Below are 25,074 nucleotides of genomic sequence, written 5' to 3' on the forward strand. Positions count from 1 at the left end.
ATCTGCCCAAATGCAAATATCCATATATCTACTACAAAATTTTTCATCGCACTTCTCTAAAACTGACTTCCAAACATTACAAATGTATTTCAAAAGCACCCCTCTGACCACCCCCAAACCAGGCGGCACTCGCTGACCTCTTGTCTCCTGGAGGGCTGAAGCACAGGTGTTTGATCTAAATCAGACTAAATCCCTCTGAACAGGAGCAAGCGAACCCAGCTATGGTATCTGGAGGCCATGGCTCTTCTGAAGACCTTTTGGGTTGGTGAGTGATAACTCACTGAAGTGAAGAGACTTAAAGACATTCACTAGACTGAATCTTTTATTACATGTCACAAAATTTGACTAAACTTCACTAATATTTTTTGCACTTCCTTTGGCTTTACATGCCTTTGGGAGGATATGTGTGTGTGTGTTACAACTAAGTGAAGCAAGCGTTCTTGAGATTTTATGCTTCTTAATGTGTGGTCACCTCTCTCTGCAAAGATAGAGTTCCGGAGGTTTCCTGCGTTATGCTGGGTAAGTTCAAGTGCTATTTTCTTAAAAGAAACAGAAGCACCGGTGCAAGTTAAATATAACCCTTTATGTTTTTAACTCTGCCCTATTTGCAGGTACTCTGGCTCCAAAAGTACTTTCCAAATTTAAAATATAATTTTAAATTAAATAGTAAATGTTAAAATATTTAATACAGTTTTTTGATGCTTTATAAAGAATAAAAACATCTCAATAAAAACAAGGATTTCGGGCTTCCCTGGTGGCGCAGTGCTTGAGAATCTGCCTGCCAACGCAGGGGACACGGGTTCGAGCCCTAGTCTGGGAAGACCCCACATGCCGCGGAGCAACTAGGCCCGTGAGCCACAACTACTGAGCCTGCACGTCTGGAGCCTGTGCTCCGCAACAAGAGAGGCCGCGACAGTGAGAGGCCCGCGCACCGTGATGAAGAGTGGTCCCCGCTCGCCACAACTAGAGAAAGCCCTCATGCAGAAACGAAGACCCAACACAGCCAAAAATAACTAAATAAATAAATAAATAAATAAAACAAGTATTTTTTTCCCCAAATGTTTTAAAATAAAACACCTAACTGCCAATACTGAAAGATGGGTTCAGTGACATTGCATATAATCATTATAGTGGCTTAAATTCACATGTTCAGGAAAAAAAAAAAAAAACCCAAACCATACATCCTTAATCAACTGACTTTTATTCTTCTAATTCAAGTAACTTCCTAAACAAATAATAATTCTCTTTTTCCCAAGTTTACGCATCCATACACATTATCAAACACGCAAGCCATCAACTATCCCGTCATGAGTGGTCTCTGGAGCTCACTGACCCACGGGGGCTTGGAGCCCAAGGAGCATTTCCAACAGAAACAGTACGCAGCACACTGGCAGGTTTGGGGCTGGGTGCCACAGGACCTGGATTCCCTCTGGAGTCTATACAGTTGCCAAAGGTGTTAATTATGAAGAACTAACCTACGATTACATGACATTTCAGAGGAAACCCAACTTGAAAGACTATTTCTGGCATTAGTCCTGAAAGCTGCAGCTGAATTAGGCCCTGGAATTTAAAAAACAAACAAACAAAATAACAGATCCTGGTCTCCGAGAGGGAAAAAAAAAAGAGAGTACTGAGAAAATGGGGAAAGGGCTGGAGAAAATCCATTTGGTCATAAAAGACTAGTTAGCTATTGGGATAGGTAAGTAGCAGAGAGTATATAAATCAGTATTTGCATTTAATCTAAAAAGACTTCCAAGTATTCAAGAAAGATGGTATCAGGTAGAAAGGCAAAAATTAATAAGCTAAAAGAACATTAAGCTGTCTTCATTTTTAGCACAGCCCCAAAGCAGGGAAAAAGAGTTTTCATACCTGGTTTATAAGATGTTGATACAAATCCCAGTCCCAACCTCCCATATTTGGCGTGAAGTATGTACTAAACCCACACTTCTCTGTTTCTTTAGGCCTCAAATAAACCTTTCTGCCAAATATCAGCTTGGCGAGTTTGATAAAATCTTATGAAAGATGGCAGGCTTTCAGACCCCTGGGCTCTCTCTGCTTTGAAGGAGTGTCACAAAGAACAGGTTCCAAGTAGAGACAAGCGGCTCTCGAAAACCTCACTCCGTGCGAGGCCACAGGGCAGAAAGGCAGGTCAGGAAGGAACACCTACCTACCAGCTGCAGCACAATGCTTAGCTGCGCAAGAACAACCCTGCTCTCACTGTCCGCACGTGCGGTCACCTGGGGGCAGCCTCTGGATGCTTTCTCACAGCGCTCAAGTTAAATCTGAGCTACAGAGTTGAAACTACAAAGACCTTACAAGATAAGCTAACGTTTGTCAAGAAAGCAGTTTCTCACCACCTGGCCAGCATCTAGCCCCTCTCACACGTGCAAATGAAAGTTCCCAGAACTTGGAACAAAAAAGCCCACTGTGAGAAACAGACCCAGAGAAGCAGAAGGGAATAAGGGTTTCCTCCAGTTCTAAGAGTCTATCACCCCCTTTCTCCTCCTGGATTCAGGGAGGGACCTCCTCATCTGCATGTTCACCAAGCAGAAAGCAGCCGTCACCTTTGGTTCCTTCCTCTCCTTTCCTCCTCACGTCCAACCAATGACCAAGCCTGTCTTACAACCTGGACAATCTTTCCAATTCTGCCCCCACTGCCACCACCTTAGCACAAGCCGGTAAGACAGCCTTCCCGCAGAAGTACTCGGAACTGCCCTCCCCGGCTCCACACCAAGGGCCTCTCAGCCCATGGCTGCTCACCAGTTGAGCAGACCCCCAATGCGGCCTCCACGCTCTATCTCAGATTCTGGTGGATTCTACACACTTCTGACGGGAGGAAGGGCTCTTCCATTCAAGACATCGATGCCTTATAAGCAGCTGCTGACGATCAAAACACAGTAAGCACTCCTGAGAGGAAGACGGAAAGAGACCTCCACCAGGAGAAGTAAAGGGAGGGGCAAGCTGATTTATTCTGCCTCTCCTGACGTTCCCACAGGGGCTGACGCTGTGAGAAGACTATTAACACTGGACCAAGGGAAGGCTCTTCTCGTGATCGACACCAGTCTTCATCAGTGGACACCTCCGGACACATCACCTGGCTATGCATGGGTAACAAACCCTGAAATCACTGCCCACTAGATCAGACTTCTTTCAAATTACCCCAGGACCCCCAAAGCTCCAACTACTAAAAAGGGAGGCCTGGCCAAGGTAACACAGGGACCATGATCTCTCCTGTGGACTGCTGCAGCCTGTTCTTGCTGCTTCCGGACTGGATCCCTACCTAATCCATTCTCCTGATGGCAGCCAAAATAATCCTTCAACAATGCAAATCTGACCATAGCACTCTCCCGCTTACAACTTTTCCAGGAGTGCCTGCCCTGCACTGGCACACCTGGCCTACAAGACCATCAGAGCCTGGCTGCGGAGCACCTTTTCAGCCTGAGCTACTGCCAGTCCTCAAGCGCTAATGCTCGGCCACGTGTGTTATCTTCTCCCTGATCTTAGCACACAATGCTCCCTTTACTTCCAAGATCCTTCTCCCATTCTGCACCACACCCTCTTCATCCAGGAGACAGAACCAGCCTTCTGGTCTCTCCCTGGAAATCAATTCCTCTGGGAAGGTTTCTCCGAGTATCCTCCACATTTCCCACCAGTTTCCAGCCCCATGATGGGTTCCTTACTTCTGTTATAGCATTCTTCACACTGACTGGAAATTGTCTACTCTCTTGTTTTATTCCCTGATAATGAACTCCTTGAAGAGAGGGGCAGTACCCTCTACACTGTTACACTGCCAACCTACAGCACTGTGCCTGCCACACAGCTGATACAATCACTTATTGATCAGATGAAGATAAAGATATATAAACTAACAGGAATATGGAAGCAGTATCTGTGAGACTCCGGGGAGAAAAGGAACAAATGACAATTTAGGAAAACGGAAAAGCTGCTGTTTGAATAGTCTTCATTTCACTATCAATCAAAAGAAACAACTCAAAGTGCTTTCAACAACATATCAGGTTCCTGAAACCACAGGAAGGCAACATCAACAGAGTACTTTTTTTTTTTGAAATACACACATGGTTGAGCTATTTCAAAAAACCATCATCAATATAAAGAACTTTCATAACTGGAGGCTAACAGGGATTACAGAGAGTTCACCGCCCTAAAGATCTGATCTTCAACACCCCTCATGCTCCTCCCCAAATCTCAGAGAAGGAGATGTTTGCTAACCGTAATCTAATGCCAACTTTGTACTATATGCTTTTCTGTTTAGGTAAAGGTAGGGAAGCTTCTGGCAAACGTAACAGAAGAATTCTTTAAGGAAGAAAAAACGGCACAAGATTGCAAACTGCATGTCATCACTGATCATGGTAATCTAAGATAATTTCTTTTATATAAACTCATTTTTAAAAGACACAAACTACAAAGAGATGACTGGAAGAGAACCAGACTTTTATTTTAGAGGATTAGATCTCCCCATCACTAACAGGTGAAAGTTTAAGATTCTGGAACGCTTTGAAACAAAAAACAAATGTAGATCTGAAGAATAAAGACGAATTTCTACTATTTTAATGGGATATTAAGCAGTTTCCCATAAACAATGGTTAAGCATTATTCTACCGGTTCCAGGAAGCACAGGGAATTGACAAGTGAGCCACTGTGTCTAATTTACACAGCCACATGCAGACCCAAAGTCCCTCGACACAGCCAGCTTAAAAATACAGTATCTTTTCTTGTCCTATTTTTATCATAACTCCTTTCTGTATCACTTACCGGAATGTAATAGATGCCCATCTTGGGGGTTTCATTGGCAGTAAGAAGCATTCCTAAAAATAAACACAATGAAAAAGGTAAACACATGGGGAAAAGAAAAGCTCCCTTTTCTACTTGTTTTACGTTTTGAAATGGGTGAGGTGCTCAGAACACGGCGAACACGGCGAAGAGCCAGACCGGCAGCCAGGCACCCTCGGAGTCAGCTTGTGGCCTGTGGTCCCTGACCCTCCCAGACGGGGCACCTTAAGTATCAGAAAGACCAGCTTCCCCATCTGCAAAACACTTAGGCTGTCTGTACTAGCTAAGTGACTGAGCAGTTCCCACCATGAAGTGCTCAGGTCTATACAAAGTTCGCCATCATTTTTAAGGGGGAAAATTTTAAGCTTCAGACACATAGATAAAATGTAGTTCTGATGCACCATTTATTATAATAATAATAAGGAAGTCAAGAAGAAAGGTTTCTCTCTGTTAATCAGGAACCAAAGAACCAAGGTAAAGTATTTCCCACCAAATGGCACAGCAAAGTAGTTCCTAATGTTTGAATTAAACTTTACACCTTAATAGAAAACAAAATGGCTTACAGGGAATGCTATGCGTAGCTACACTAGAAAAGACCCATACAGAATCTAACAGCCTGGGACTTCCCTGGTGGCGCAGTGGTTAAGAATCCACCTGCCAATGCAGGGGACACGGGTTCGAGCCCTGGTCCGGGAAGATCCCACATGCTGCGGAGCAACTAAGCCCACGCACCCTAGAGCTTGCGCATTGCAACTACTGAACCCATGCGCCGCAACTCCTGAAGCCTGCGCGCTCTAGTGCCCCCGTGCCCCAACTACTGAGCCCACGTGCTGCAACTACTGAAGCCCCTGTGCCTAGAGCCCGTGCTCTGCAACAAGAGAAGCCACCGCAATGAGAAACCCACACACCACAACGAAGAGTAGCCTCCGCTCGCTGCAACTAGAGAAAGCCCGTGCGCAGCAACGAAGACCCAACACAGCCAAAAATTAATTAATTAATTAATTAATCAATCAATTAAAAAAATAAAGAATTTAGCGTCTGCAGACCTACTTTTCTCGAGACCACACTATTCACTGTGCACGGGACGTGGCTCCCAGGGTGAGGCTGTGGATCAGGGTGGGGCTTCACAGCCACTTGAGAAGCATGTGAAAAGTAACTCATTTCGGGGCTCTCCCCCAGACGCCGAGTCAGTACCCCTGATGTGTGTAGGGCCAAGCAAGCCGTACTTCTAAGACGCTCCCAGGCGATCCTAGGGGTGGCCAGGCTGGAGACCCTCTGCCAGACACTGCCACTGCCCCCTGCCTCCTCATATTCAAAGGCTCAAAGAAGAAAACATAATCTTTCTCTCCAAATTTGCTCTCTCTCCTGTGCTCCCAATCTCGGCTCCGAGCATCACTTCCTACTCATCTTAGTTCAAAACTGATCTACCGGGCTTCCCTGGTGGCGCAGTGGTTGAGAGTCCGCCTGCCGATGCAGGGGACACGGGTTCGTGCCCCGATCCCGGAAGATCCCACATGCCGCGGAGCGGCTGGGCCCGCGAGCCATGGCCGCGGAGCCTGTGTGTCCGGAGCCTGTGCTCCGCAACGGGAGAGGCCACAGCAGTGAGAGGCCCGCGTACAGCAAAAAAAAAAAAAAAAAAAAAAAAAAAAAAAAAAACTGATCTACCTTTTTCCTGGTGGACAGAACCACCTCTGGAAGCAGGGTCTGAGTAGGTCCTGACCACAAACAGCACCAGCCACTCAGCAGGTCACTCCTGGGTCCGCACCACCCGGGCACCACCTGCTTCCCACCCCATTCCTCCCAGAGCTCCTCCGTGCACCGTGCTGTGCCCCCGCCCATCCTTCCTGCCCCTCTTACACTGTCCCCTCGTGGGGATGACCTCACCTCCCAACTCCACCCAGCACCCCAGGCTCAATGCAGACAAAGATCTCCTCTACGTTCTCCTCTCATTGCTTCTGCTAATATCTCTCTCCCTCTCCTGCCATCTGTACATACATAACAGAACTCTTCCTGCTTTGCCTTGTATCCCTCCGTCAAAATTATCTGTGTACATCCGTCCTCAGAATACAACCCTGCTTGAGAGTGGGAAGTGTTCTCATTTTCCAGAGTTCTTCACAGATTTGCCTTGAAGGGATTGTTAAATCTTGAAATCTGCCAGGTAATTTACTGAACAGCCTGCAACACAGAATATACGAAACCCGTGGCTTTATGAGCCTGTGTATCATCATCAGGGAGCTCCAGCCTCCTCCAAATCCCTACACACGATTACCAACCACATAAAACAGCTAAAGCGCACACTAAATAGCACCTCACCTGCCACCGACCTACGGACTGCTACCAGTTTCTACTAAGAGCTAGGCTGGCTGAGGACTAAGTCACTGAGAGGATCATTTTCGCAATCATCCATGCCACTTCCTGCTCTTAATTTTTTCTAGTAAATACAATATCCAAGAATTGTCCCCACCAAGCCAAACCCTGTCTTAAGAAATAAAATGAGTTTAAAACCCTATAAAGCATAACCTAGATTCATCTCGCAGAATGGCCCATTGCTACATACTGCATACCTGAGTTGGGATAGAGGCAAACATCATTAATGTCATGTTCTGGCTCCAAGGAAGTAAATATTTTTCCCTAAAAGAGTAAGCAAAAAGGAATTATTAAAATAGTTAAAGGAAGACAACTTTTGGCAATGTGATATATAGAGAATAACCTGGAGACATAACTCCACTACACTCTGCTGATGTGAAAAAATAAAATCACCTAACTGAAGTCACAGAATTTAAGTACAAAAAAATCTGACAATTTGTTTTATCAATTTATCAAACCCTCTCATTTTAGAGAGGAAGAAACTGAGGCTCAGGGGGAGAGGTGACTTTCTTGGGAAAATAAGTACAAACTTTTAAAGATAATGTCTAAACAGGAAAGGGTAAAGTCTAAAATAAAGTTGTACATCAACTTTAAAAAATTCTCATAACCTGGGAAACACACCCTAGGTAAACTTGTCCTCAAAGAAACCAAAGATGAAGAGACGGTCAACAAGGCAGCATGAGGATGGTATCTGCCACACCTGCGTCACGAGGGCTTGAGGGGGATCAAGTAAGATGATGAATGTAAAGTAACTTACAAAACGAAATCCTATAAATACATAAAGTGTTAGCTATGACACAGCAAAGCGTAAAAATTTTTTTAATGTGGGGGGAAATATACTATAGTTTTAAAAATTAAAAGAAGTTAAAAGAAAAGAGACAGAAAGTAAGTAGGTGGGAGTGGAAAAAGGTGATGAGAAAGATAAACAAGGAAAGCAAGTCAAGCAGAACCAAGTAACTTGGGTGTTGGTCAAGAAGACGTATTTAGTCATTGCAACAACGCCAAAATAAAACTTACTGTAGCAACTACAACGTGATTTCAAGAACTGCTGCTGAAAATGTCTGCCAGCTCTTGCATTTATTAACCCATTATTAGAGGCTCCATGGCAAAGTGGGGGCAGTAGTTAAAAAACTAATTTTGCACTCAGTGAAAAACAGCAGCCAGGTTCTAATTCAAGACAGACAATGGAACTCACACAGCTACCTCCCTTTCGTCTCAAGTGCCCACTGGAACAACAAATGGAAAGAGGGAAGGAAAAAGGAAGGTGAAATGGGAATAATAATAGCATGGAACAAAAAAGAAAAGGGGCCACAGTTCACAGAAATCCATGTTGGGGAAAACTATGCAGCAGTTACAGGGCCCGGGAGGATGCATCCAAATTGGTAAGTTTACCATTAGGTAGGATGGAAGCCAGGTCAAGGAAAACTTCTACTTTACCAGTATGCTACATGACCCTTCAAAAATGAAATGTCTGCATTTGGAGTATTAAAAAGAAATAACTGTTTCAAAGTAAACTATTTTGGATTATCAGAAAAGGGCAGAGAAAATTCCAGCCTAAGACACCACGTATCTTCCTAAGAAAGCCCTCAAAACCCTCCAACTCAAAGCAGCACAGTCGGTTCCCGGGCAATCGTCAGGGTAATTCTTCCAGGAATTGAGAAAAGTCGGAAGCCCTTCCTCTTCTCCCTAACAGAGTCTCAGGAGCTGCAAAGGTAACAGGGCTTGAGAGACAGGACACACCCCAAGGATAACTCTGAACCTCCACAGCAGAGCCAGAGAGAAAAAGAAAGGGAGCTAAGTAAGGTCAATACTTTGAGAGTTGACAAAATGAAAATGAAAAACAAAAGTAATGGTCCAAGCAGGCAGGGATTCTGATCAGTAGCTGAACCATGACAGAGCTGCTGGTAGCATCTCTGCCCTAAACTCGGGCAGCCCTCACAGGAAAGACTGACATTTGCCCTCTGGTAACTAATGCTGAGGCTGCTGGGCCCTCCACCCACTTCATCTCAAAAATGAAATTTTTTTTTGAAGTAACACTTTTTGACTAAAGATGCTAAGTTTGAAATTAATAAACGCAAAGACTCTTAAAAGCAACTGCTACACTGAATGAATTTTTTCCCAGTTGATGAACTAATCTTTTACTACTCTCTCAAAATACTTAGGTTTTAAAATGAAAAAACAAAAGCAGAAAGCAGAATAAAACCAGCAACACAGGGTTTTGTTACCTTTTAAATGACACTCAGAAGGGCAGAGAACATCAAATATTCTGAAGAAAATACTGTTTTTAAGAAAAACACTATAAGAAATTATTGTAAAGGTATCATATCTAAAATCCAATTGTTTGACATGGGGAAAGGGTATGAAATTGAGATGTATAATACTGATATGGAAAGATTAGTAGTAGCTCATAAAAACCTTCCTAAGGTTGCAAGACAGCCTCAAAATCTAGGGGGTTTCTCATGGATCAATCTTTTTTTAAAACAGTGATTTACTCTCTACCTAACTGAACATGTAAAAATGCATGCCCGTTCTAGCAAATGAGGAAAACTTCTCAACAGAAGAAAACAATCTTGACTACTCTGAATATGAATATTATCTATCCCGAAGTAACTGACTTCCAATGAAGTGCCCAAACGGATGTTTAGTATTGATATTTCTTTCTCAAGAACGCACATTGCTCAAAAAAGGCAACAGAAAGAAAAGAAACATTACATGGAAAATAGGCAAATAAGTAAGTAATGTTAACAACAAAAAATACATACTGAGTTCTTATTCCACATTTTGATAATTCGAGAGTCAGCAGACAAAATCAAATCTAATGAATCCTGGAAATGAACTGATTTAATGGGCAGCCCATACTGGTGATCCTTAACTAGCAGTGGCTTATCAGACCGAAGATCATACAACAAAACCTAAAAAACAAAAGTTATTTCTGTTTAAACGAACTAAATATTTTATCTTGAAACTTTTAAAACTTAGAATAATGGCTGCCATTTGCTTCATTACCTTTTTTATCACCACAATGAACACCCCTCACTCAGGGTACAAAGATTCTAAAGTAGGCCGGCAAAAATAGTCCAGAAAAATCTCTTAAATTACCCTTCCAGTATATGGTTTTATGAATTCAACCCTGAGAGTAGTTTTTAGGCACACTAAGATTGAGAACTACTTAGCTATATTTAGGAAGGAACCAAAAGGAAAGTCCACAAGAATTTGTGTCATTTATGAATTCAACAAATATATATACACTGAGGGCCTACTGTGTACCAGGCACTGTCACAGTGGCTGACAGAAACAAGAACAAGAAGCATAATGAATTTAAAAAAAAAAAAAAAAAAAAAGAAGCATAATGAAGACAGTCCTGGTGGATTCCAGACAGATGGCGGTGGCAGGGTTATGACTTTCGGGGGGAGGGGGGGTCTCTCCTGAGCCCTGTCTTGATAGGCAAGGGGCCTGGTGAAGCTGGATCTTAGTCCTAGGTGACAGATGAGAGGCAGTAACTCTACTGGAAGCAGGGCTCACACCTGTGCTGAGGTCAGAACAGACTTACAAGTGTGTGGGCTCTGCCTTGAAGGAAAGAGAGAAAAGATGAAATTAAATCCCTGAAGCTATTTCATTTGTACTCCTCAGACTAGCGTTTGCTGAGGTATGTCCCACTGACCACTCACTGCACCGTATGTGGGTGATAGTGCTGGGTGAAAAAAAAGGTTCCTTGGGCAAATACATTTTGGAAATACTTACTCAACGCGTTTTTTGTCTACAGGAATTCTCCGAGCTTTCAGTATATATTTAAATGCACTATAAACCTCAAAGAGTAGAAATCTGGAGAATTCCAAACTTGTATGACCACGGAACTCTACTCCACACTCTCTAGAAAATGCTCTTCTAAACCACAGTCAGGACACCTGAGGCACACCCCACTGCAGCTTCAGCTCGAGAGCCTCTCACACCAACCAATCAGGCCAGAACCAGAATTTCTAAAGGTACCGAAGGGACACAGCATTCTGAGTACCCTCTCCACTCTGGCCAAAACAATAATGCTTCATTTTCTGTTCCCACAGTGAGCAGACATGTGGATGTTTCCCATGGGACATACACGCCCCTGAAGTAGTAACTTAAGTGTGAGGTTTCCAACTTAAACATATTTACCTGCCCCGTGGATGTTCCAACTGCCATGGTCAAGGCACCATTAAATTTCAAAGCAGAGATCGTTGGTAAACTGTTTATCCTGAAAGGCAAAACATTTGTGTTTCGTGCATATATGGCCAAATCTCCTTCCAAGTAACAAATTCATTATTAATCTTCACTTCAATTCTAATGGGGACAATCACATTTCTTAGTCTTCTGTTTAAAAGGTAACTGTAGCCAAACTTTCTTAATCAAAATGAAAAATAACCTTTACTTATAAATGTAATCTACCTTTAAAAATCTGTAGATTATGCTCTTTAAAAATGTAAGAAATATTTTCAAACTAGCTACAAGCAAAAAAAGTTTCTGAAAATATAAAACCAATGGAAAAAGATCAGTATGACAATATCTCTCATTTTGTTTAAGCCAGGATAAGGTATTTACAGAAACATGCCCTTTTTTGCTTAAGAGAAAACAGTTTTATATTCAGGCATGGGTATACCCATTTTCATTTTTTTTTAATTTATTCATTTTTTGCAGTACGCGGGCCTCTCACTGTTGTGGCCTCTCCCGCTGCGGAGCACAGGCTCCGGACGTGCAGGCCCAGCGGCCATGGCTCACGGGCCCAGCCGCTCCGCGGCATGTGGGATCTTCCCGGACCAGGGCACGAACCCAAGTCCCCTGCATCAGCAGGCAGACTCTCAACCACTGCGCCACCAGGGAAGCCCCCCATTTTCATTTTTAAAGTTAGTGATGTCAAGCTAAAATAAAGACTAGTCCCCAAACGGGGACCCAGAACCTGTAAACGTAACAAAATGATGGATGTTTATGGCTCTGAATCTGGAGTATGCGTCTCACTCAGTAACCAAGAATAACGCTCTGAGGGGGAAAGGGTCCTAGATGATGAGTCAGAAGCGGGTCACAGTCCTGATTTCAATACCTATTGTCTCCACGACCTTGGACCAGGACCTTCAGTCCAGGCTGCTGACTCTTGGCATCCTCAGGTCTCTTATGCCACCTAAAGCCTCAGCCTGCAACTACACTGAAGCATCCATGGGAACCTGGAGGTCTCGTCTGCATCACTTTCAGTCATTTACTCTTCAAAATGAATGCTGGAATCATTTCTCAGTGCGGTGACATTATTTTTCCTCATTTATTCAAACTCTTTTTTTTTGTATTTCTTTTTTTAAAAATTTATTTAATTAATTTATTTTTGGCCGTATTGGGTCTCCGTTGTTGCACGCGGGCTTTCTCTAGTTGCGGCTAGTGGGGGCTACTCTTCATTGCAGTGCGCAGGCTTCTCACTGCAGTGGCTTCTCTTGTGGAGCACGCGTTCTAGGCGCGTGGGCTTCAGTAGTTGTGGCTCACGGGCTCAGAAGTTGTGGCTCGCAGGCTCTAGAGCGCAGGCTCAGTAGTTGTGGTGCACGGGCTGAGTTGCTCTGCTGCATGTGGGATCTTCCTGGAACAGGGCTCGAACCCATGTCCTCTGCATTGGTAGGCGGATTCTTAACCACTGTGCCACCAGGGAAGCCCTATTCAAACTTTTTTGTTTCTTAATAAAATTTTGTCCCTTTCTTCAGATAGTCACTTATTAAGCTTATCCCTCAGTATTTTACAATTTTTTGTTATAAATTATTTTGTTATAAATGAGAACTGCTTTTCATTGTATCTTTCTAACTGGATATTGCTGATAAACATCAACGCCACTGATTTTGTACATTTATTTTGTAACCAATTTACTTAACTCTCATATTAGTGTTTATAGTTTTTCAGTTAGTTCTACTGGGTTTCCTAGGCAGACAATCACATCACCTGCAAAGAACAAAAGCCTGTCCTCAGCCAGCCAAAATTTAACATGTATTTCTTTCTCTGACTGTATTGGCTCCACCTCCCAGAACTCTACCTATGTCAAATAACAGAGGTGACGGCTTATAATGTTTGTGTAGGAAAAAAAATAAAGCTAAGCATAAAAAAAATTAATAAATAAAATCACCTGAAGCTGAATCAGCAGGCAGAGCTACTTTTAACACTTTGTAACATATCCAGATTTCGTCCCTATGACTGTACACATAAGTTCATTGTTTTTCTTATGAAAATGTGATAAAATTCTATAGGGAACTGTATGATTTGCTTTTCCACTTAACAGCATATTTGGAACATCTTTCCCTAGAAATAAATATGCTTCTGCCACATAATTCTTAAAGGCTTACGTAGGCTATTGGTCAACACTTCCTCATCTGTAAAATAAATACAAAACAGTACCTGCATCAAAGACTGTTGTTGTTTTATTAAATAAGTTAATATATGTAGAGAACTTAGAACACTACTTGGCAAATAGAAAGTACTGTTAGCTATTATTTCTACCAAGCTGTATTTTGATTTGATATCCTGGGCTCTTTCTGACATCTTAGTATTATCATAATGGGATTAACACCTTGGGCTATGGAGGTGGGAGAATGTGCACTCTGTACATGTAGGTAGACCTTTAAATTGATGTTACCTTTTCTGTCAGGCAATTTAGCAATGGGCACCAAAAGCCTTAAGAACATGTATACTGTTCAAGCTCTTGATATTTTCCCTCAGGAAATAATCATAAAACTGTAAATAGACATGTACTAGTGAAAAACTACAAGCATCCTTCACGAACCAAGAGTGGTCTATTACTTAAATTCAACCTGCCTGTATACATGCAGGAGTCATTTTTACTTTCTTCTGTGCATTTTTGAAACTGCTTAGTATCTTCTTACATTAAGTACAAATCATCTTTACAAAATAAAAAAAAATTTTAATAAATAAAATAACCTCCATCATGACAGCTGAAAAATGCCTCACCCCTAAGGACAAAAGAGGCCACCAAAAATGTTTGTGAATCAATATTCTATTAAAAAAAGAAAAAATATTCCCATGTTTCTAGAGACCACTGTTAAGATTATTTTTTAACATCCCTTCCTTAAATTTTGTATAATGGTACTTCTATTGTAGTCATTAAAGTAGAAATAACCTTAAGACATACTGCAAATAACTCCTGCTGGCCTGTTTTCTTAAATGACTTTTCAAGATGAAACAATTAATGACAGAGTTTGTACACAAGTCTCTTTATTCTAATTCAAACACAAGTTAATGCTTAAGGGTAAGAGAAAATTAACCTCTTTGTTTCCTATAGAGTGAGTAAATACCTTTCACTTAAACCTGATTTTCTACTTTCTAAAAATAAACAAGTTTCTGATTCATTTTCTTTCATACCTATTTGATGAATACTAATAAGCATTTCCATTGCTTTGTTCTATTAACAAATGTAGAGACTCATAATTCAGTAATCTGCACATTAATGTTTAATGAGTTTTTCTGTATGTGTACATTTCACAATAAAAATGTCTAAGTAATTCCAAAACAAAACGAAAAATCAAATGTAGCATGAGTTTTCCATTTTTAGATTGTTTAATACACTATACTCCATACCATGACTAATGAAGTTATTCATTAGTATTACTTTAATAAAACTCAGTAACAATACTCAGGAAAAAAATTTCCTATACTCACTTTCAATGTCATAATTAAAAGATGAAAAAAATTTTTTCTTTACTTATGACAGAGTGAAAAATATATACATTAGAAACAGACATCTTTCCATTCAGTGATTCTTAGCTTTTTTTTCTAGGTCAAAAATGCTTTTTTACAAAGCTGATTTTTTTCAAAAGAAAGAACTATATTTCTTCTCTCCCCCAGAAAAATGCAAATCACACAAAATTCTACAATAAATTTAGAGTTAGTCTCTCTTAGCCCACCCATCTAACACTCCACCTCCTATGTGACATGACTGTAGATAAATGTCTGATCAACTGAAAAGACAAAGTAAAATGACATTTCCATGAATAACAAGACCCCAGAGAAAGGGCATTCCCGAGCTGATTACAGCAACTAATCCCATGTCAAGGATCTGACAAAGAGAGTGATAATGTGCATGTGTTAATATGAGCACAGAAAAATGTCTGAAGGGAATTCCCTGGCGGTCCAGTGGTTAGGACTCGGAACTTTCACTGCCGGGGGTCTGGGTTCGATCCCTGGTTGGTGCAGTAAGATCCCGCAAGCCATGCGTCAAGGCCAAAAAAAAAAAAAAAGTCTGAAAACATATGTACCAAGCAGTGTAACAGTAAGTACTCTTGTGAGTGGGAAAAGGACAGGGGGCTTATAGGTATTACTTAATTCAAGCTTTAGAGGTTTTCATCCCCCAACTATGATTTACTTTTCCAATTATTTTAAGCGTAGGAATGGCCAAATAGGAACAAGAAAATATCAAAAACATTGCTTCCCTCTACCTTAGAATTCAAAGCACATATTTTTGTTTGTTAAATGGAGTGGTGGACTCCTGGTTCCACTGCCATATCCTACAGAATGGGAAATACAAATTCCTGCAGTGTATTTATTTTAACAAAATTCCACGGCAACTATATAAACAAGGAATTCCATCTGGCTTCCCCACTTAGTGAGCTTTCACAGGAGAGGATTTCTACATAAAACAATCACAAAACCACAACCTCAGATAAACATGTTTTAAGAGTGTCATCCTTTAGCAACTGATTTTAATTTAGTGTTGATACGTTTGTTTAAATCAGAAGCTGATGAGTATTTAAACTGCGACTTCACTCCCACTTACTCTGAATCAGCTGTGACGCTACTTAAGGCGCAATCTAACAGGCCAACTCTGCCACGCGTCCTCGGGTCCCAGCACTCCACTCGGCCCTAAACAAATAAAACACAGTCATTTTAAATACTAGAAAGTTTTTAGACAAATACCAAAAAAAAAAAAAAAAGCCTCATTAACACTGATTATCTCGTGGAGAATAAGAATTTAACTTTTTCAAACTTTTTACCTATACCCTTTTTAGTACTGTTAAATGTTTTATCATTAGCTGCATTTCTTTTATAATTTAAAAGAAGAAAAGAAGGATGGTTAAGAAAAACAAGTGCAAAATGTGATGCATGATCCTTGAATGGACCTTGATTTGGTTGGTGTGGTAGAAGGGAGAGGAGTTATGAAAGACATTTTGGTATAACTGGGAAAATATAAATTTGTAAATATTACTGTATCAATGATAAATGTTTAATATATGTACTACAATAACTATCACAGAAGAAATCAAAATCCAACATATAATAAAAAAATTAGGACTTCCCTGGTGGCGCAGTGATTAAGAATCTGCCTGCCAATGCAGGAGACACGGGTTCGAGCCCTGGTCTGGGAAGATCCCACATGCCGCGGAACAACCAAGCCCATACGCCACAACTACTGAGCCTGCGCTCTAGAGCCCATGAGCCACAACTACTGAAGCCCATGTGCCTAGAGCCCGTGCTTCACAACAAGAGAAGCCACTGAAATGAGAAGCCTGCGCACCGCGACAAAGAGTAGCCCCTGCTCGCCACAACTAGAGAAAGCCCGCACGCAGCAACAAAGACCCAATGCAGCCAAAAATAAATTGACTAATTAATTTTAAAAAAATTACTTTAGCTTTATAAGTAATTACAAGTACCAATGTATAAAGACGTACATTATATACCATTACATTAAAAAAAAAAGCAAATGAAGAAACATGGTATAATTTCAATTTTGTGAAAAACTTTTAAAACCATATTACTAACACATACGCATACCTGCACATACACAGAACAACAAAAAAGAAAAGGAGAATACTGCAAGCCATTATAGAGTTACCTCGGGTGTATGAGGATTTGGTAACTGGAAGGCACAGAAGGGTACTTTTTTAATAATATGTTTCTGACATTTTTACCTTTTTTTTATTATGAGTATTAAACAATATTGTAATTAAAAAACGCAAATCTAGAAAAACTTCTGGTAAGCATGAAGGACACTGATTCAAAGGTGCTGTAGTTTAAAATGAAAATGTTGTGCATTTATTGAATGCTACTACAGAGGATGTCCAAATCACAACCCTATATATCTTTCCAGTTTATAATGTTTTCAAATAGGTTCTTTCATGTGATTCTCACCAGCACAGCACCTCTATACAGTTGCCAAGGTAAGTATTATCATCTCCATTTCACTGATGACAAAAACAAGCCTCAGGGAAAGTCAGTCATAAAACTGACAAGCAGCAGAGATCTGGGACTGCCTCCTGTTAAGAACAAGAGTGGCCATCATACTGGAGCTGGCAATCCAGCAGCAACTTCAAGTCTCACCCCCGACAATGACGGCCCTCGCAGACCAAATCAATGCACAAGGGGCACAGTGTGCAGCAATACAGAGATACAGCTGTATCTCTGTGGAACGTGACGCACAGTCCATACGAAAAGCAAATCAGTGGCCTGTGGCTTCATTAGCACCCTGCTCTTAGGAACCAAGCAATGCTGTCTTTAAATAAAACTCCATTCATTATCAAATATAGAGCAAATGTTCTAAAAACTAAAGTCAACGTATGCTTACCTCTATTGTTCCTGTGGCAAATAAGCCATGCACTGAATTTACGTCACAAACATTATTCTCCCTAAAATAGTAAAGTGATAAGGGAGAGAGTTTTAGCATCTACTTTTGCAGGGCGCGGGGATGACAGACACTCAATAAACTTTCTAAACAAACAGTAAACCCAATGCTGTGCATAAGGTGGCGGCAGATTCTCTCGCTCATCTGCATATGCGAAGCACCCATCAAAGGGGCCAGTGCACTGTACACAGTCCCCGCAGTTTCAGACCCCAGGGTGACACTCTATCTGCCAGGAACGAGACAAGGAAGGGCTTTCTTCAAAAACACTATTCCAGGGCTTCCCTGGTGGCGCAGTGGTTGAGAGTCCGCCTGCCAATGCAGGGAACACGGGTTCGTGCCCTGGTCCGGGAGGATCCCACATGCCGCGGAGCGGCTGGGCCCGTGAGTCGTGGCCGCTGGGCCTGCGCGTCCGGAGCCTGTGCTCCGCAACGGGAGAGGCCACAACAGTGAGAGGCCCGCGTACCGCAAAAAAAACAAAAACAAAAAAAAAACACTATTCCACTATCGCGAGAACACATTTCCCAATCAATATATTTTCTGCCAAAGCAAAAAGAACACAGGCTATCACTACACCAATCCTCAGACTTGACCAGCTTGTTGAGTACACTGATCTAGGCTCGTTTTCTTTTTCTGAAAAATGGTATTCACCAATCTCATATGGTTGTTGTGAGGATTAAATGAAAAAAACTACATGTTCAGCACAGCGACTAGAGTTTACAAGACAATAAATAAAAGTTGTTATTATAAACAGGAAATTCTGCAACTAAAGAGCATGTAACTTTTTATTACTCAAGGATGCATCATGACATTACTATAATTTCTTTTTAAAGAAAATAAGAGTATTTCAAATCAATGTGGAAAAGAAACCCAGAGTTTACCTGGTTTTTATCACTACCTGTTCTTCCAACCTTTAAAAATCCCCTTCAAAGCAATAAGGAAACTCCAACAAGCTCATTATATACTTAGGTGAGAAGTAATCCAGCCTCCACTCTATACTGGCTGTGTGAACTTAAACAAGCTACTTACCCTCTCTGAGTCTCAGCTGCCCTATCTGTACCATGGAGATACAATAGTACCTGCTCTGTAAGCGTTTGTTCTAAGTTTCGAGTGAGTGAGTGAGTGAGTGTAAAATCCTGAATAACGCTTGGCACGTAGTAAGTGCTTCCAGTACTGCCGTTGTTACGATTACTCAGTATTAATACTATCATGACAGATCCACTCCTAAAGGATGTCGCTATGAATAAAACAGAAGTACAGACCATAACATATGATGAAAAGAAAACGTGAGGACTTCCCTGGTGGCGCAGTGGTTGAGAGTCCACCTGCCGATGCAGGGGACACGGGTTCGTGCCCCGGTCCCGGAAGATCCCACATGCCGCGGAGCGGCTGGGTCCGCGAGCCATGGCCGCGGAGCCTGTGTGTCCGGAGCCTGTGCTCCGCAACGGGAGAGGCCACAGCAGTGAGAGGCCCGCGTACAGCAAAAATAAATAAATAAATAAATAAATAAATAAATAAATAAATAAATAAAAAGAAAACGTGAAAAAATCTTAAATGTCTGCCAGCAAAAGCATAAAAAAATAAAATTAAAAAATAGTACTCCAAGTTTTTTCAAGATTTCTCTATAAAAGAAAATATCACAAAACTAAATCATGCATGAAAATTTAAAGAACACAGCGAAAAACAGTAACTGAAGTTCTGGAGCGAGTTAAAAACTCTTCACATATAGTAAAAAAACTTTTTTTTAAATTTTACGACATCACCAGGTCTTCTAGTGAATTTTTTACGTGAGAAAAAATTTAATGTTACTCTTTCACCTAACTTGCCCAGAGCTCTGCTTAAATGCAACGCATGTCATTTGACAACAAATTGGGCGTCTGGCTTCATCTCCTGGCCAAAATAAATACAGCAGGATTCTTATAACAAAACACTCACGCAGCATCAGTCTGTAGAGGATTCAGGAACCGTCCTTGTTCCAAGTTCAATCTATAAACTTCAGAGCTGCCAAACAATGAATAAAGTGAAAAATCCAGTAAACTAAAATGAACATTTCTTCAAGTAAATATAATTTTTAGAAACATGTATCTGTCATAAAGCATCACTTCCCTTTGTAAAACTGATACAAGAATGAATTCTGAACCTGAAAGATAACCACCTTACCTGTAAGTCTGTTCATGCATAAAAGTGATTTAAACGACCCATGTGCCAAGGAAATATTATGAGGTCATTAAGTAGGATATTATTTACACATAACACAGAGAATACAAGATCCAAAATGTATCTATAAGTGTATGTATACAAGACTACAATGAAATAACAATAAAATACTAATAAGGGTTTCCTCTGGGTGGCATAATTATGGGTGATTTTTTTTTCTTCTTTATTCTTTTTTATATTTCCCCAATTTTCTAAAATGGGTATGTATTATTTTTATAATCATAAAGAAGGTAGCATTTAAGAATAAAAGTTTTAAAATGCATGCAATGGGGCTAAGATACTGACTTCACACCACTGCTACACTACTGGGTCACCCACGTCTCTCTAGATTTAGAGCACCATGCTAACAGAAGTCAAGGATGTAACTCCTAAACGAGCCAGTCACACTCTCTGAGCAACCATAAGGCAGGGATAATGTCTTATCCTTCTTTTAATCCCTCTCCTCAATTTTAAGAACAGAAGTTGCTTGGGCAGGTGGAAAGGAGAAAACAAAGGGTGATTAGACCCCAATACCTCGCGCCAACAAAGTACAAGTCACAAGATGGATAATGGTAAGAAAAATCTCTCCCGAACTTTGGTATTCTGGTTTTGTAGTAGAAACCTGATTGTGAATGAAATTCGATGTATCTATCATTATGCAGGAAGACAATCTGAAAATGAAACAAGAAAATTAGTTTGCTTAGGTTAAAGTATTTATTTCATCATCATCACTGAAACCGGCAAAGCAAGAAAATCTCTGATCTCTCTCATCCTCCTAAACGCATGTGTATAAACACAACTCGCCATGATGGTTAAGAAATGTGTTTAAGAATCAAACCTCTCCATTAGCTACTTAATGCCTTCCTGCATCTTAGATAGGTTTTTTGGCAAACTTTACCTTCTAACTGAAAGACTTAATACAAATGCCCTTCATTTATCTGGTGCCAGCACTTTGTCATGTAGGGCACTGCTCAGGAGCCTCAGTGAGTCAGTTCCTATTTTACTTAAGAACGCATTTTAATAATCTCACTATTATCACACGGAGTTTGATAGGCTCCTTGTATAAATTTAACTTTAACGTATTACAAAGGTATCTTAAAAATCTGCAGATGGTATTTAAAAGCAAATTTATCAATATCTAGAGAAAATATACTATAAAATTACAAGTCCCAAAACATATGATAAACGGCTACCACAGGCAAAAGGATAAACTGTACCCCATAGTTTCCAGAGCTGAAGACAACACAGAAAGCATGCCAGCTCTGAAAATTCAATTTTCCTTCATGATGACATCTCTAAAAGTTTTTCATTTTAAACTGAATAAGGCACTTTTATTGACAATCTTGTAACTGTTGAAAATTACTACGAGAGTTGAAAGATGCACTAAAGGCACCAAAAAAGAAAGAAAAGGAAACATAAATATCTTCGCCGTGTCTTGAACTGTTTCAGTACATGCACAACCACTGATTTGCAGGGTTAAGAAAATGAAACATACAACACTGCTACTGTACTTTTCACATATGAATAAGAAAACGAAAATAATAAATGCAATAATGAAAATCACACATCTACAACACAGGATGGTCTAAAAAGGTGACTGCTACCAACTCTTAAAAATATAGATAAGGGGGCTTCCCTGGTGGCGCAGTGGTTGAGAGTCCGCCTGCCGATGCAGGGGACACGGGTTCGTGCCCCGGTCCGGGAAGATCCCACATGCCGCAGAGCAGCTGGGCCCGTGAGCCATGGCCGCTGAGCCTGCGCATCCGGAGCCTGTGCTCCGCAACGGGAGAGGCCACAACAGTGAGAGGCCCGCGTACGGCAAAAAAAAAAAAACCCAAAACAAACAAACAAACAAACAAACAAAAAAAAATATATATATATATAGATAAGGTTTCATTCATACATGCTATGGAAAACTTATTTCAATATTAGATTGGCCAAAGGCTCTCTCTATCCCGGTTGTCACAGACACGTGACAAACAAAATATATATTAATAGAAAACAATAGGTTTTATTTTACTATACAGCCATTTTAAATTTAACAATGGAAACATCAGAAAAACACTTATCATAAAAACAAATCCCACTCATTCATTTCTTGAGGACAGGCAGTATAAACCAATGCTATAAAGCATACCTTTGAATAGTCATCAGACAAAGTTTCAAAGGTGACAACTGAAAAATAAGAAATAGGAAAAGTACAATTATCAGTCCACTTTTTTAATAAAAATACAAATCTGATGCAAAGATTCTAACTCAACACAAATACTATATACAAATGCTGGGTTTTTCTTCCTTTTTTGCACCTACATAACACAAGAACAAAGTTTCCATGCTATATTGCCCCCCAAAACACCAAATGAAAAATTAAAAGCTTTATAGTTTTATACAGATCAGCTAGATTTTCTACAGAACTGGAGCAAATTAAATAATAAATTTACAAAACATAATGACTTCTAAATTTTGTCACAGTTTTTCTGAGATGGTCAAAGTAAAACAACAAACATGAAAAACTCGAAACTTTTCGCTTTAAAAGTAAACTTTTTTACTCATCCATGGTATACCTGCTAAATGAAAATAAAGAATGAAAACAGTTATTATTAGCGGCACATGGAGTTTGTACTGTTTTTTAAAAAGAAGACAGTGAAACAAGTTAAGAGAATTCATATCCCATTAACTTCTTTTCCCTCAATCTCAAACATGGGGCCACCTGACAAAAATACCTGAACTCTCCCATTTCAACCTGCACCCTGTGCCAGGCAGAATTCTAAGAATGACCCCACTGACCTTCCCCCCAGGGCAGTCCCCTCCTCTGGAGTGTGGGTGGACGCTGTCAATGTGAGGAGACACCGCTCTTGTGATTACATCACCTTCTACGGCAAAGGAGAGATTTATAATCACACGAGCCCTTTCAAAGCAGAGCTTTCTCCAGCTGGCGGCAGAAGTGGGTAGTCAGAGAGAATCAGAGCACAAGAAGGATCCAATGAGCTGCTGCTGGCTTGAAGGAGGAGGGGACCAGGTGAGGAGGAATGCAGGGGTCTCTAGGAGCTGAGCATGGCCCCAGGCTGACAGCCAGCAGCAAAGGCGTCCCTAGCCCTACAACCAAAACAAACTGCATTCTGCCAACATCCTGTAAGTTTGAAAAGGGGTCTTGCCTAGGGCCTCTGGAAGAGTCCCACCTGGCTGACACCTTGAGGTCAGCCCTGAGCACAGAACACAGAAAAGCCTGGACGGACTTTACGTACAGAGCTATGACCTAATAAATGAATCTTTTTTAAGCTGCCACGTTTATTGCAATTTGTTACACAGCACAGAAAACTGATATACAACCCATGCCCATTTTAAAAAGCAGAAAAGCAGCCAAATATAAAAACTATTTTTGTGATTTCAAATATAACCTCTTACTTACCTTCTGAATCTAAACACCTTTCAAACTTCAAGGATAATTGATAGGTGTCATAACATCGAACTCGAGGTTTATATGTTCCTATAAAAAAATTTAATGTGATGTAAAACCTAAAGGCCATACTTTTCATTATCAATATCCTGCAGATATGTTGAGTATACTTTTTGTTTAGAGGTAAGTAAGATTCATTATAAGCATATCAAACAAAAAATTTAAAAGCAGCCCTCTCCTAAAATGGATGGCTAGTGGGAAGCTGTTGCATAGCACAGGGAGATCAGCTTGATGCTTTGTGACAATCTAGAGGCGTGGGATAGAGAGGGTGGGAGGGAGGCTCAAGAGGGAGGGGATACGGGGATATATGTATGCATATGGCTGATTCACTTTGTTGTACAGCAGAAACTAACACAACACTGTAAAGCAATTGTACACCAATAAAGATATTAAAAAAAAAAAGCAGCCCTCTCCAACATCCCAAGGGAAAAATGAACAAAGGATATAAACAAGCAAGACACAGAAAATGTATACACCTGTGTATGAAATACAAATATGTAATCAACTTCACAAATAATCTAACAAAGTAGATTTTTCAAAAATTAGTTTTTGTCAATATTTATAAAATAGATAAATAGTAAGAACCTGCTGTATAAAAAATAAAATAAAATTCAAAAAAAAATTCAAAAAAATTAGTTTTTGTCTATCAGATGGCAAAGATGAAAAAATGGTTAGTATCTGCATTGAGGTTGATGTTCAAAAAAAGTTCTCTCATACTTTGGTGATAAGTTTAAATTGTTACAAATTCTTTGGAGGACAATCTGGCAATATCTGTAAAATATGTGATGCTCATACACCTTATATCTGTATTTCAACTTATACAAATTTATTCTACAGAAACACACCCGTAAGTGTACCGAAGACATGAAGAATGTTCACCACGGCATTATTTACTGATGGCCAAAAATTGAAAGCAAATTAAATGTCCACTGATAGGGAAACGGTTCAATAAATGATGGTAAATCATTATAGAGGTTATAAAGAGGGTGACGCAGACCTGTAACTCCTGACGTGGAAAGCTGCCAAAACATATTACAAAGTGAAAGGGAGAGTGAGTGCAGCGGGTGCATTGAGGGCTGCAGAGGGGCACTTATACTGCGATCCGGCTTTTGTAAAACTCAACAATGACAGTGTCAGTACTCTGTACAGAAAGAAGACGGAGGAATAAACACAGTGATATGTTGTGTATTTTAGTGCAATCTTAGGGCCTTTCACATTTTATCTTATGTATTTCTATAATGTTTGCATTTTTTATAAGTTTATCATGAAAAGAAAAAGACTGACTTTTAAAACCACGAAGGATATTTTTAAAAGAAAGGAATGAAGTAGTCCCATGTTTTCTGGCATGGATCAAAGCCCAAGATCTCATTTAAAACCAGTATATAGTACAGTATATATACACACACATACTCTATATACAATATACATGTTATATGTAATCTATAATTATAATCTAGATTCTGAACATAAAACTGGACACTAAAAAATGTGGATAGAGTTAGTAATTAGACAACCATTGACACAGAACCAAAGAGACTAGCACGTGGATGTATAAAAGCTGTCAAATAAGAAAGTGGTTGGAAAAGAGATATAGATGCATAATGTTAAGCCAACAAAAAAATGTAAGTGGACAATACCCAGG

At 40.3% G+C, this 25,074-nt stretch overlaps 1 protein-coding gene across 1 annotated transcript in view; it reads right to left on the minus strand.

Moving 5' to 3' along the window:
* The window catches only part of NOL10 (nucleolar protein 10), an 84,701-nt gene that overhangs the window by 52,670 nt on the left and 6,957 nt on the right, over positions 1–25,074 (minus strand). The window contains exons 4-13 of the mRNA XM_082642555.1: positions 23,385–23,462; positions 22,113–22,150; positions 20,510–20,646; positions 19,715–19,780; positions 17,726–17,786; positions 15,941–16,026; positions 11,308–11,386; positions 9,921–10,070; positions 7,356–7,422; positions 4,774–4,826 (exon numbers count right to left, since the gene is read on the minus strand). Coding sequence (XP_082498681.1) covers positions 4,774–4,826; positions 7,356–7,422; positions 9,921–10,070; positions 11,308–11,386; positions 15,941–16,026; positions 17,726–17,786; positions 19,715–19,780; positions 20,510–20,646; positions 22,113–22,150; positions 23,385–23,462 — 815 coding nt within the window. The remainder of the gene's footprint in view (positions 1–4,773; positions 4,827–7,355; positions 7,423–9,920; positions 10,071–11,307; positions 11,387–15,940; positions 16,027–17,725; positions 17,787–19,714; positions 19,781–20,509; positions 20,647–22,112; positions 22,151–23,384; positions 23,463–25,074) is intronic.

Source organism: Mesoplodon mirus, assembly GCF_964341445.2.
Source record: "Mesoplodon mirus genome assembly, chromosome: 14".
NCBI classification, from domain to species: Eukaryota; Metazoa; Chordata; class Mammalia; order Artiodactyla; family Ziphiidae; genus Mesoplodon; species Mesoplodon mirus.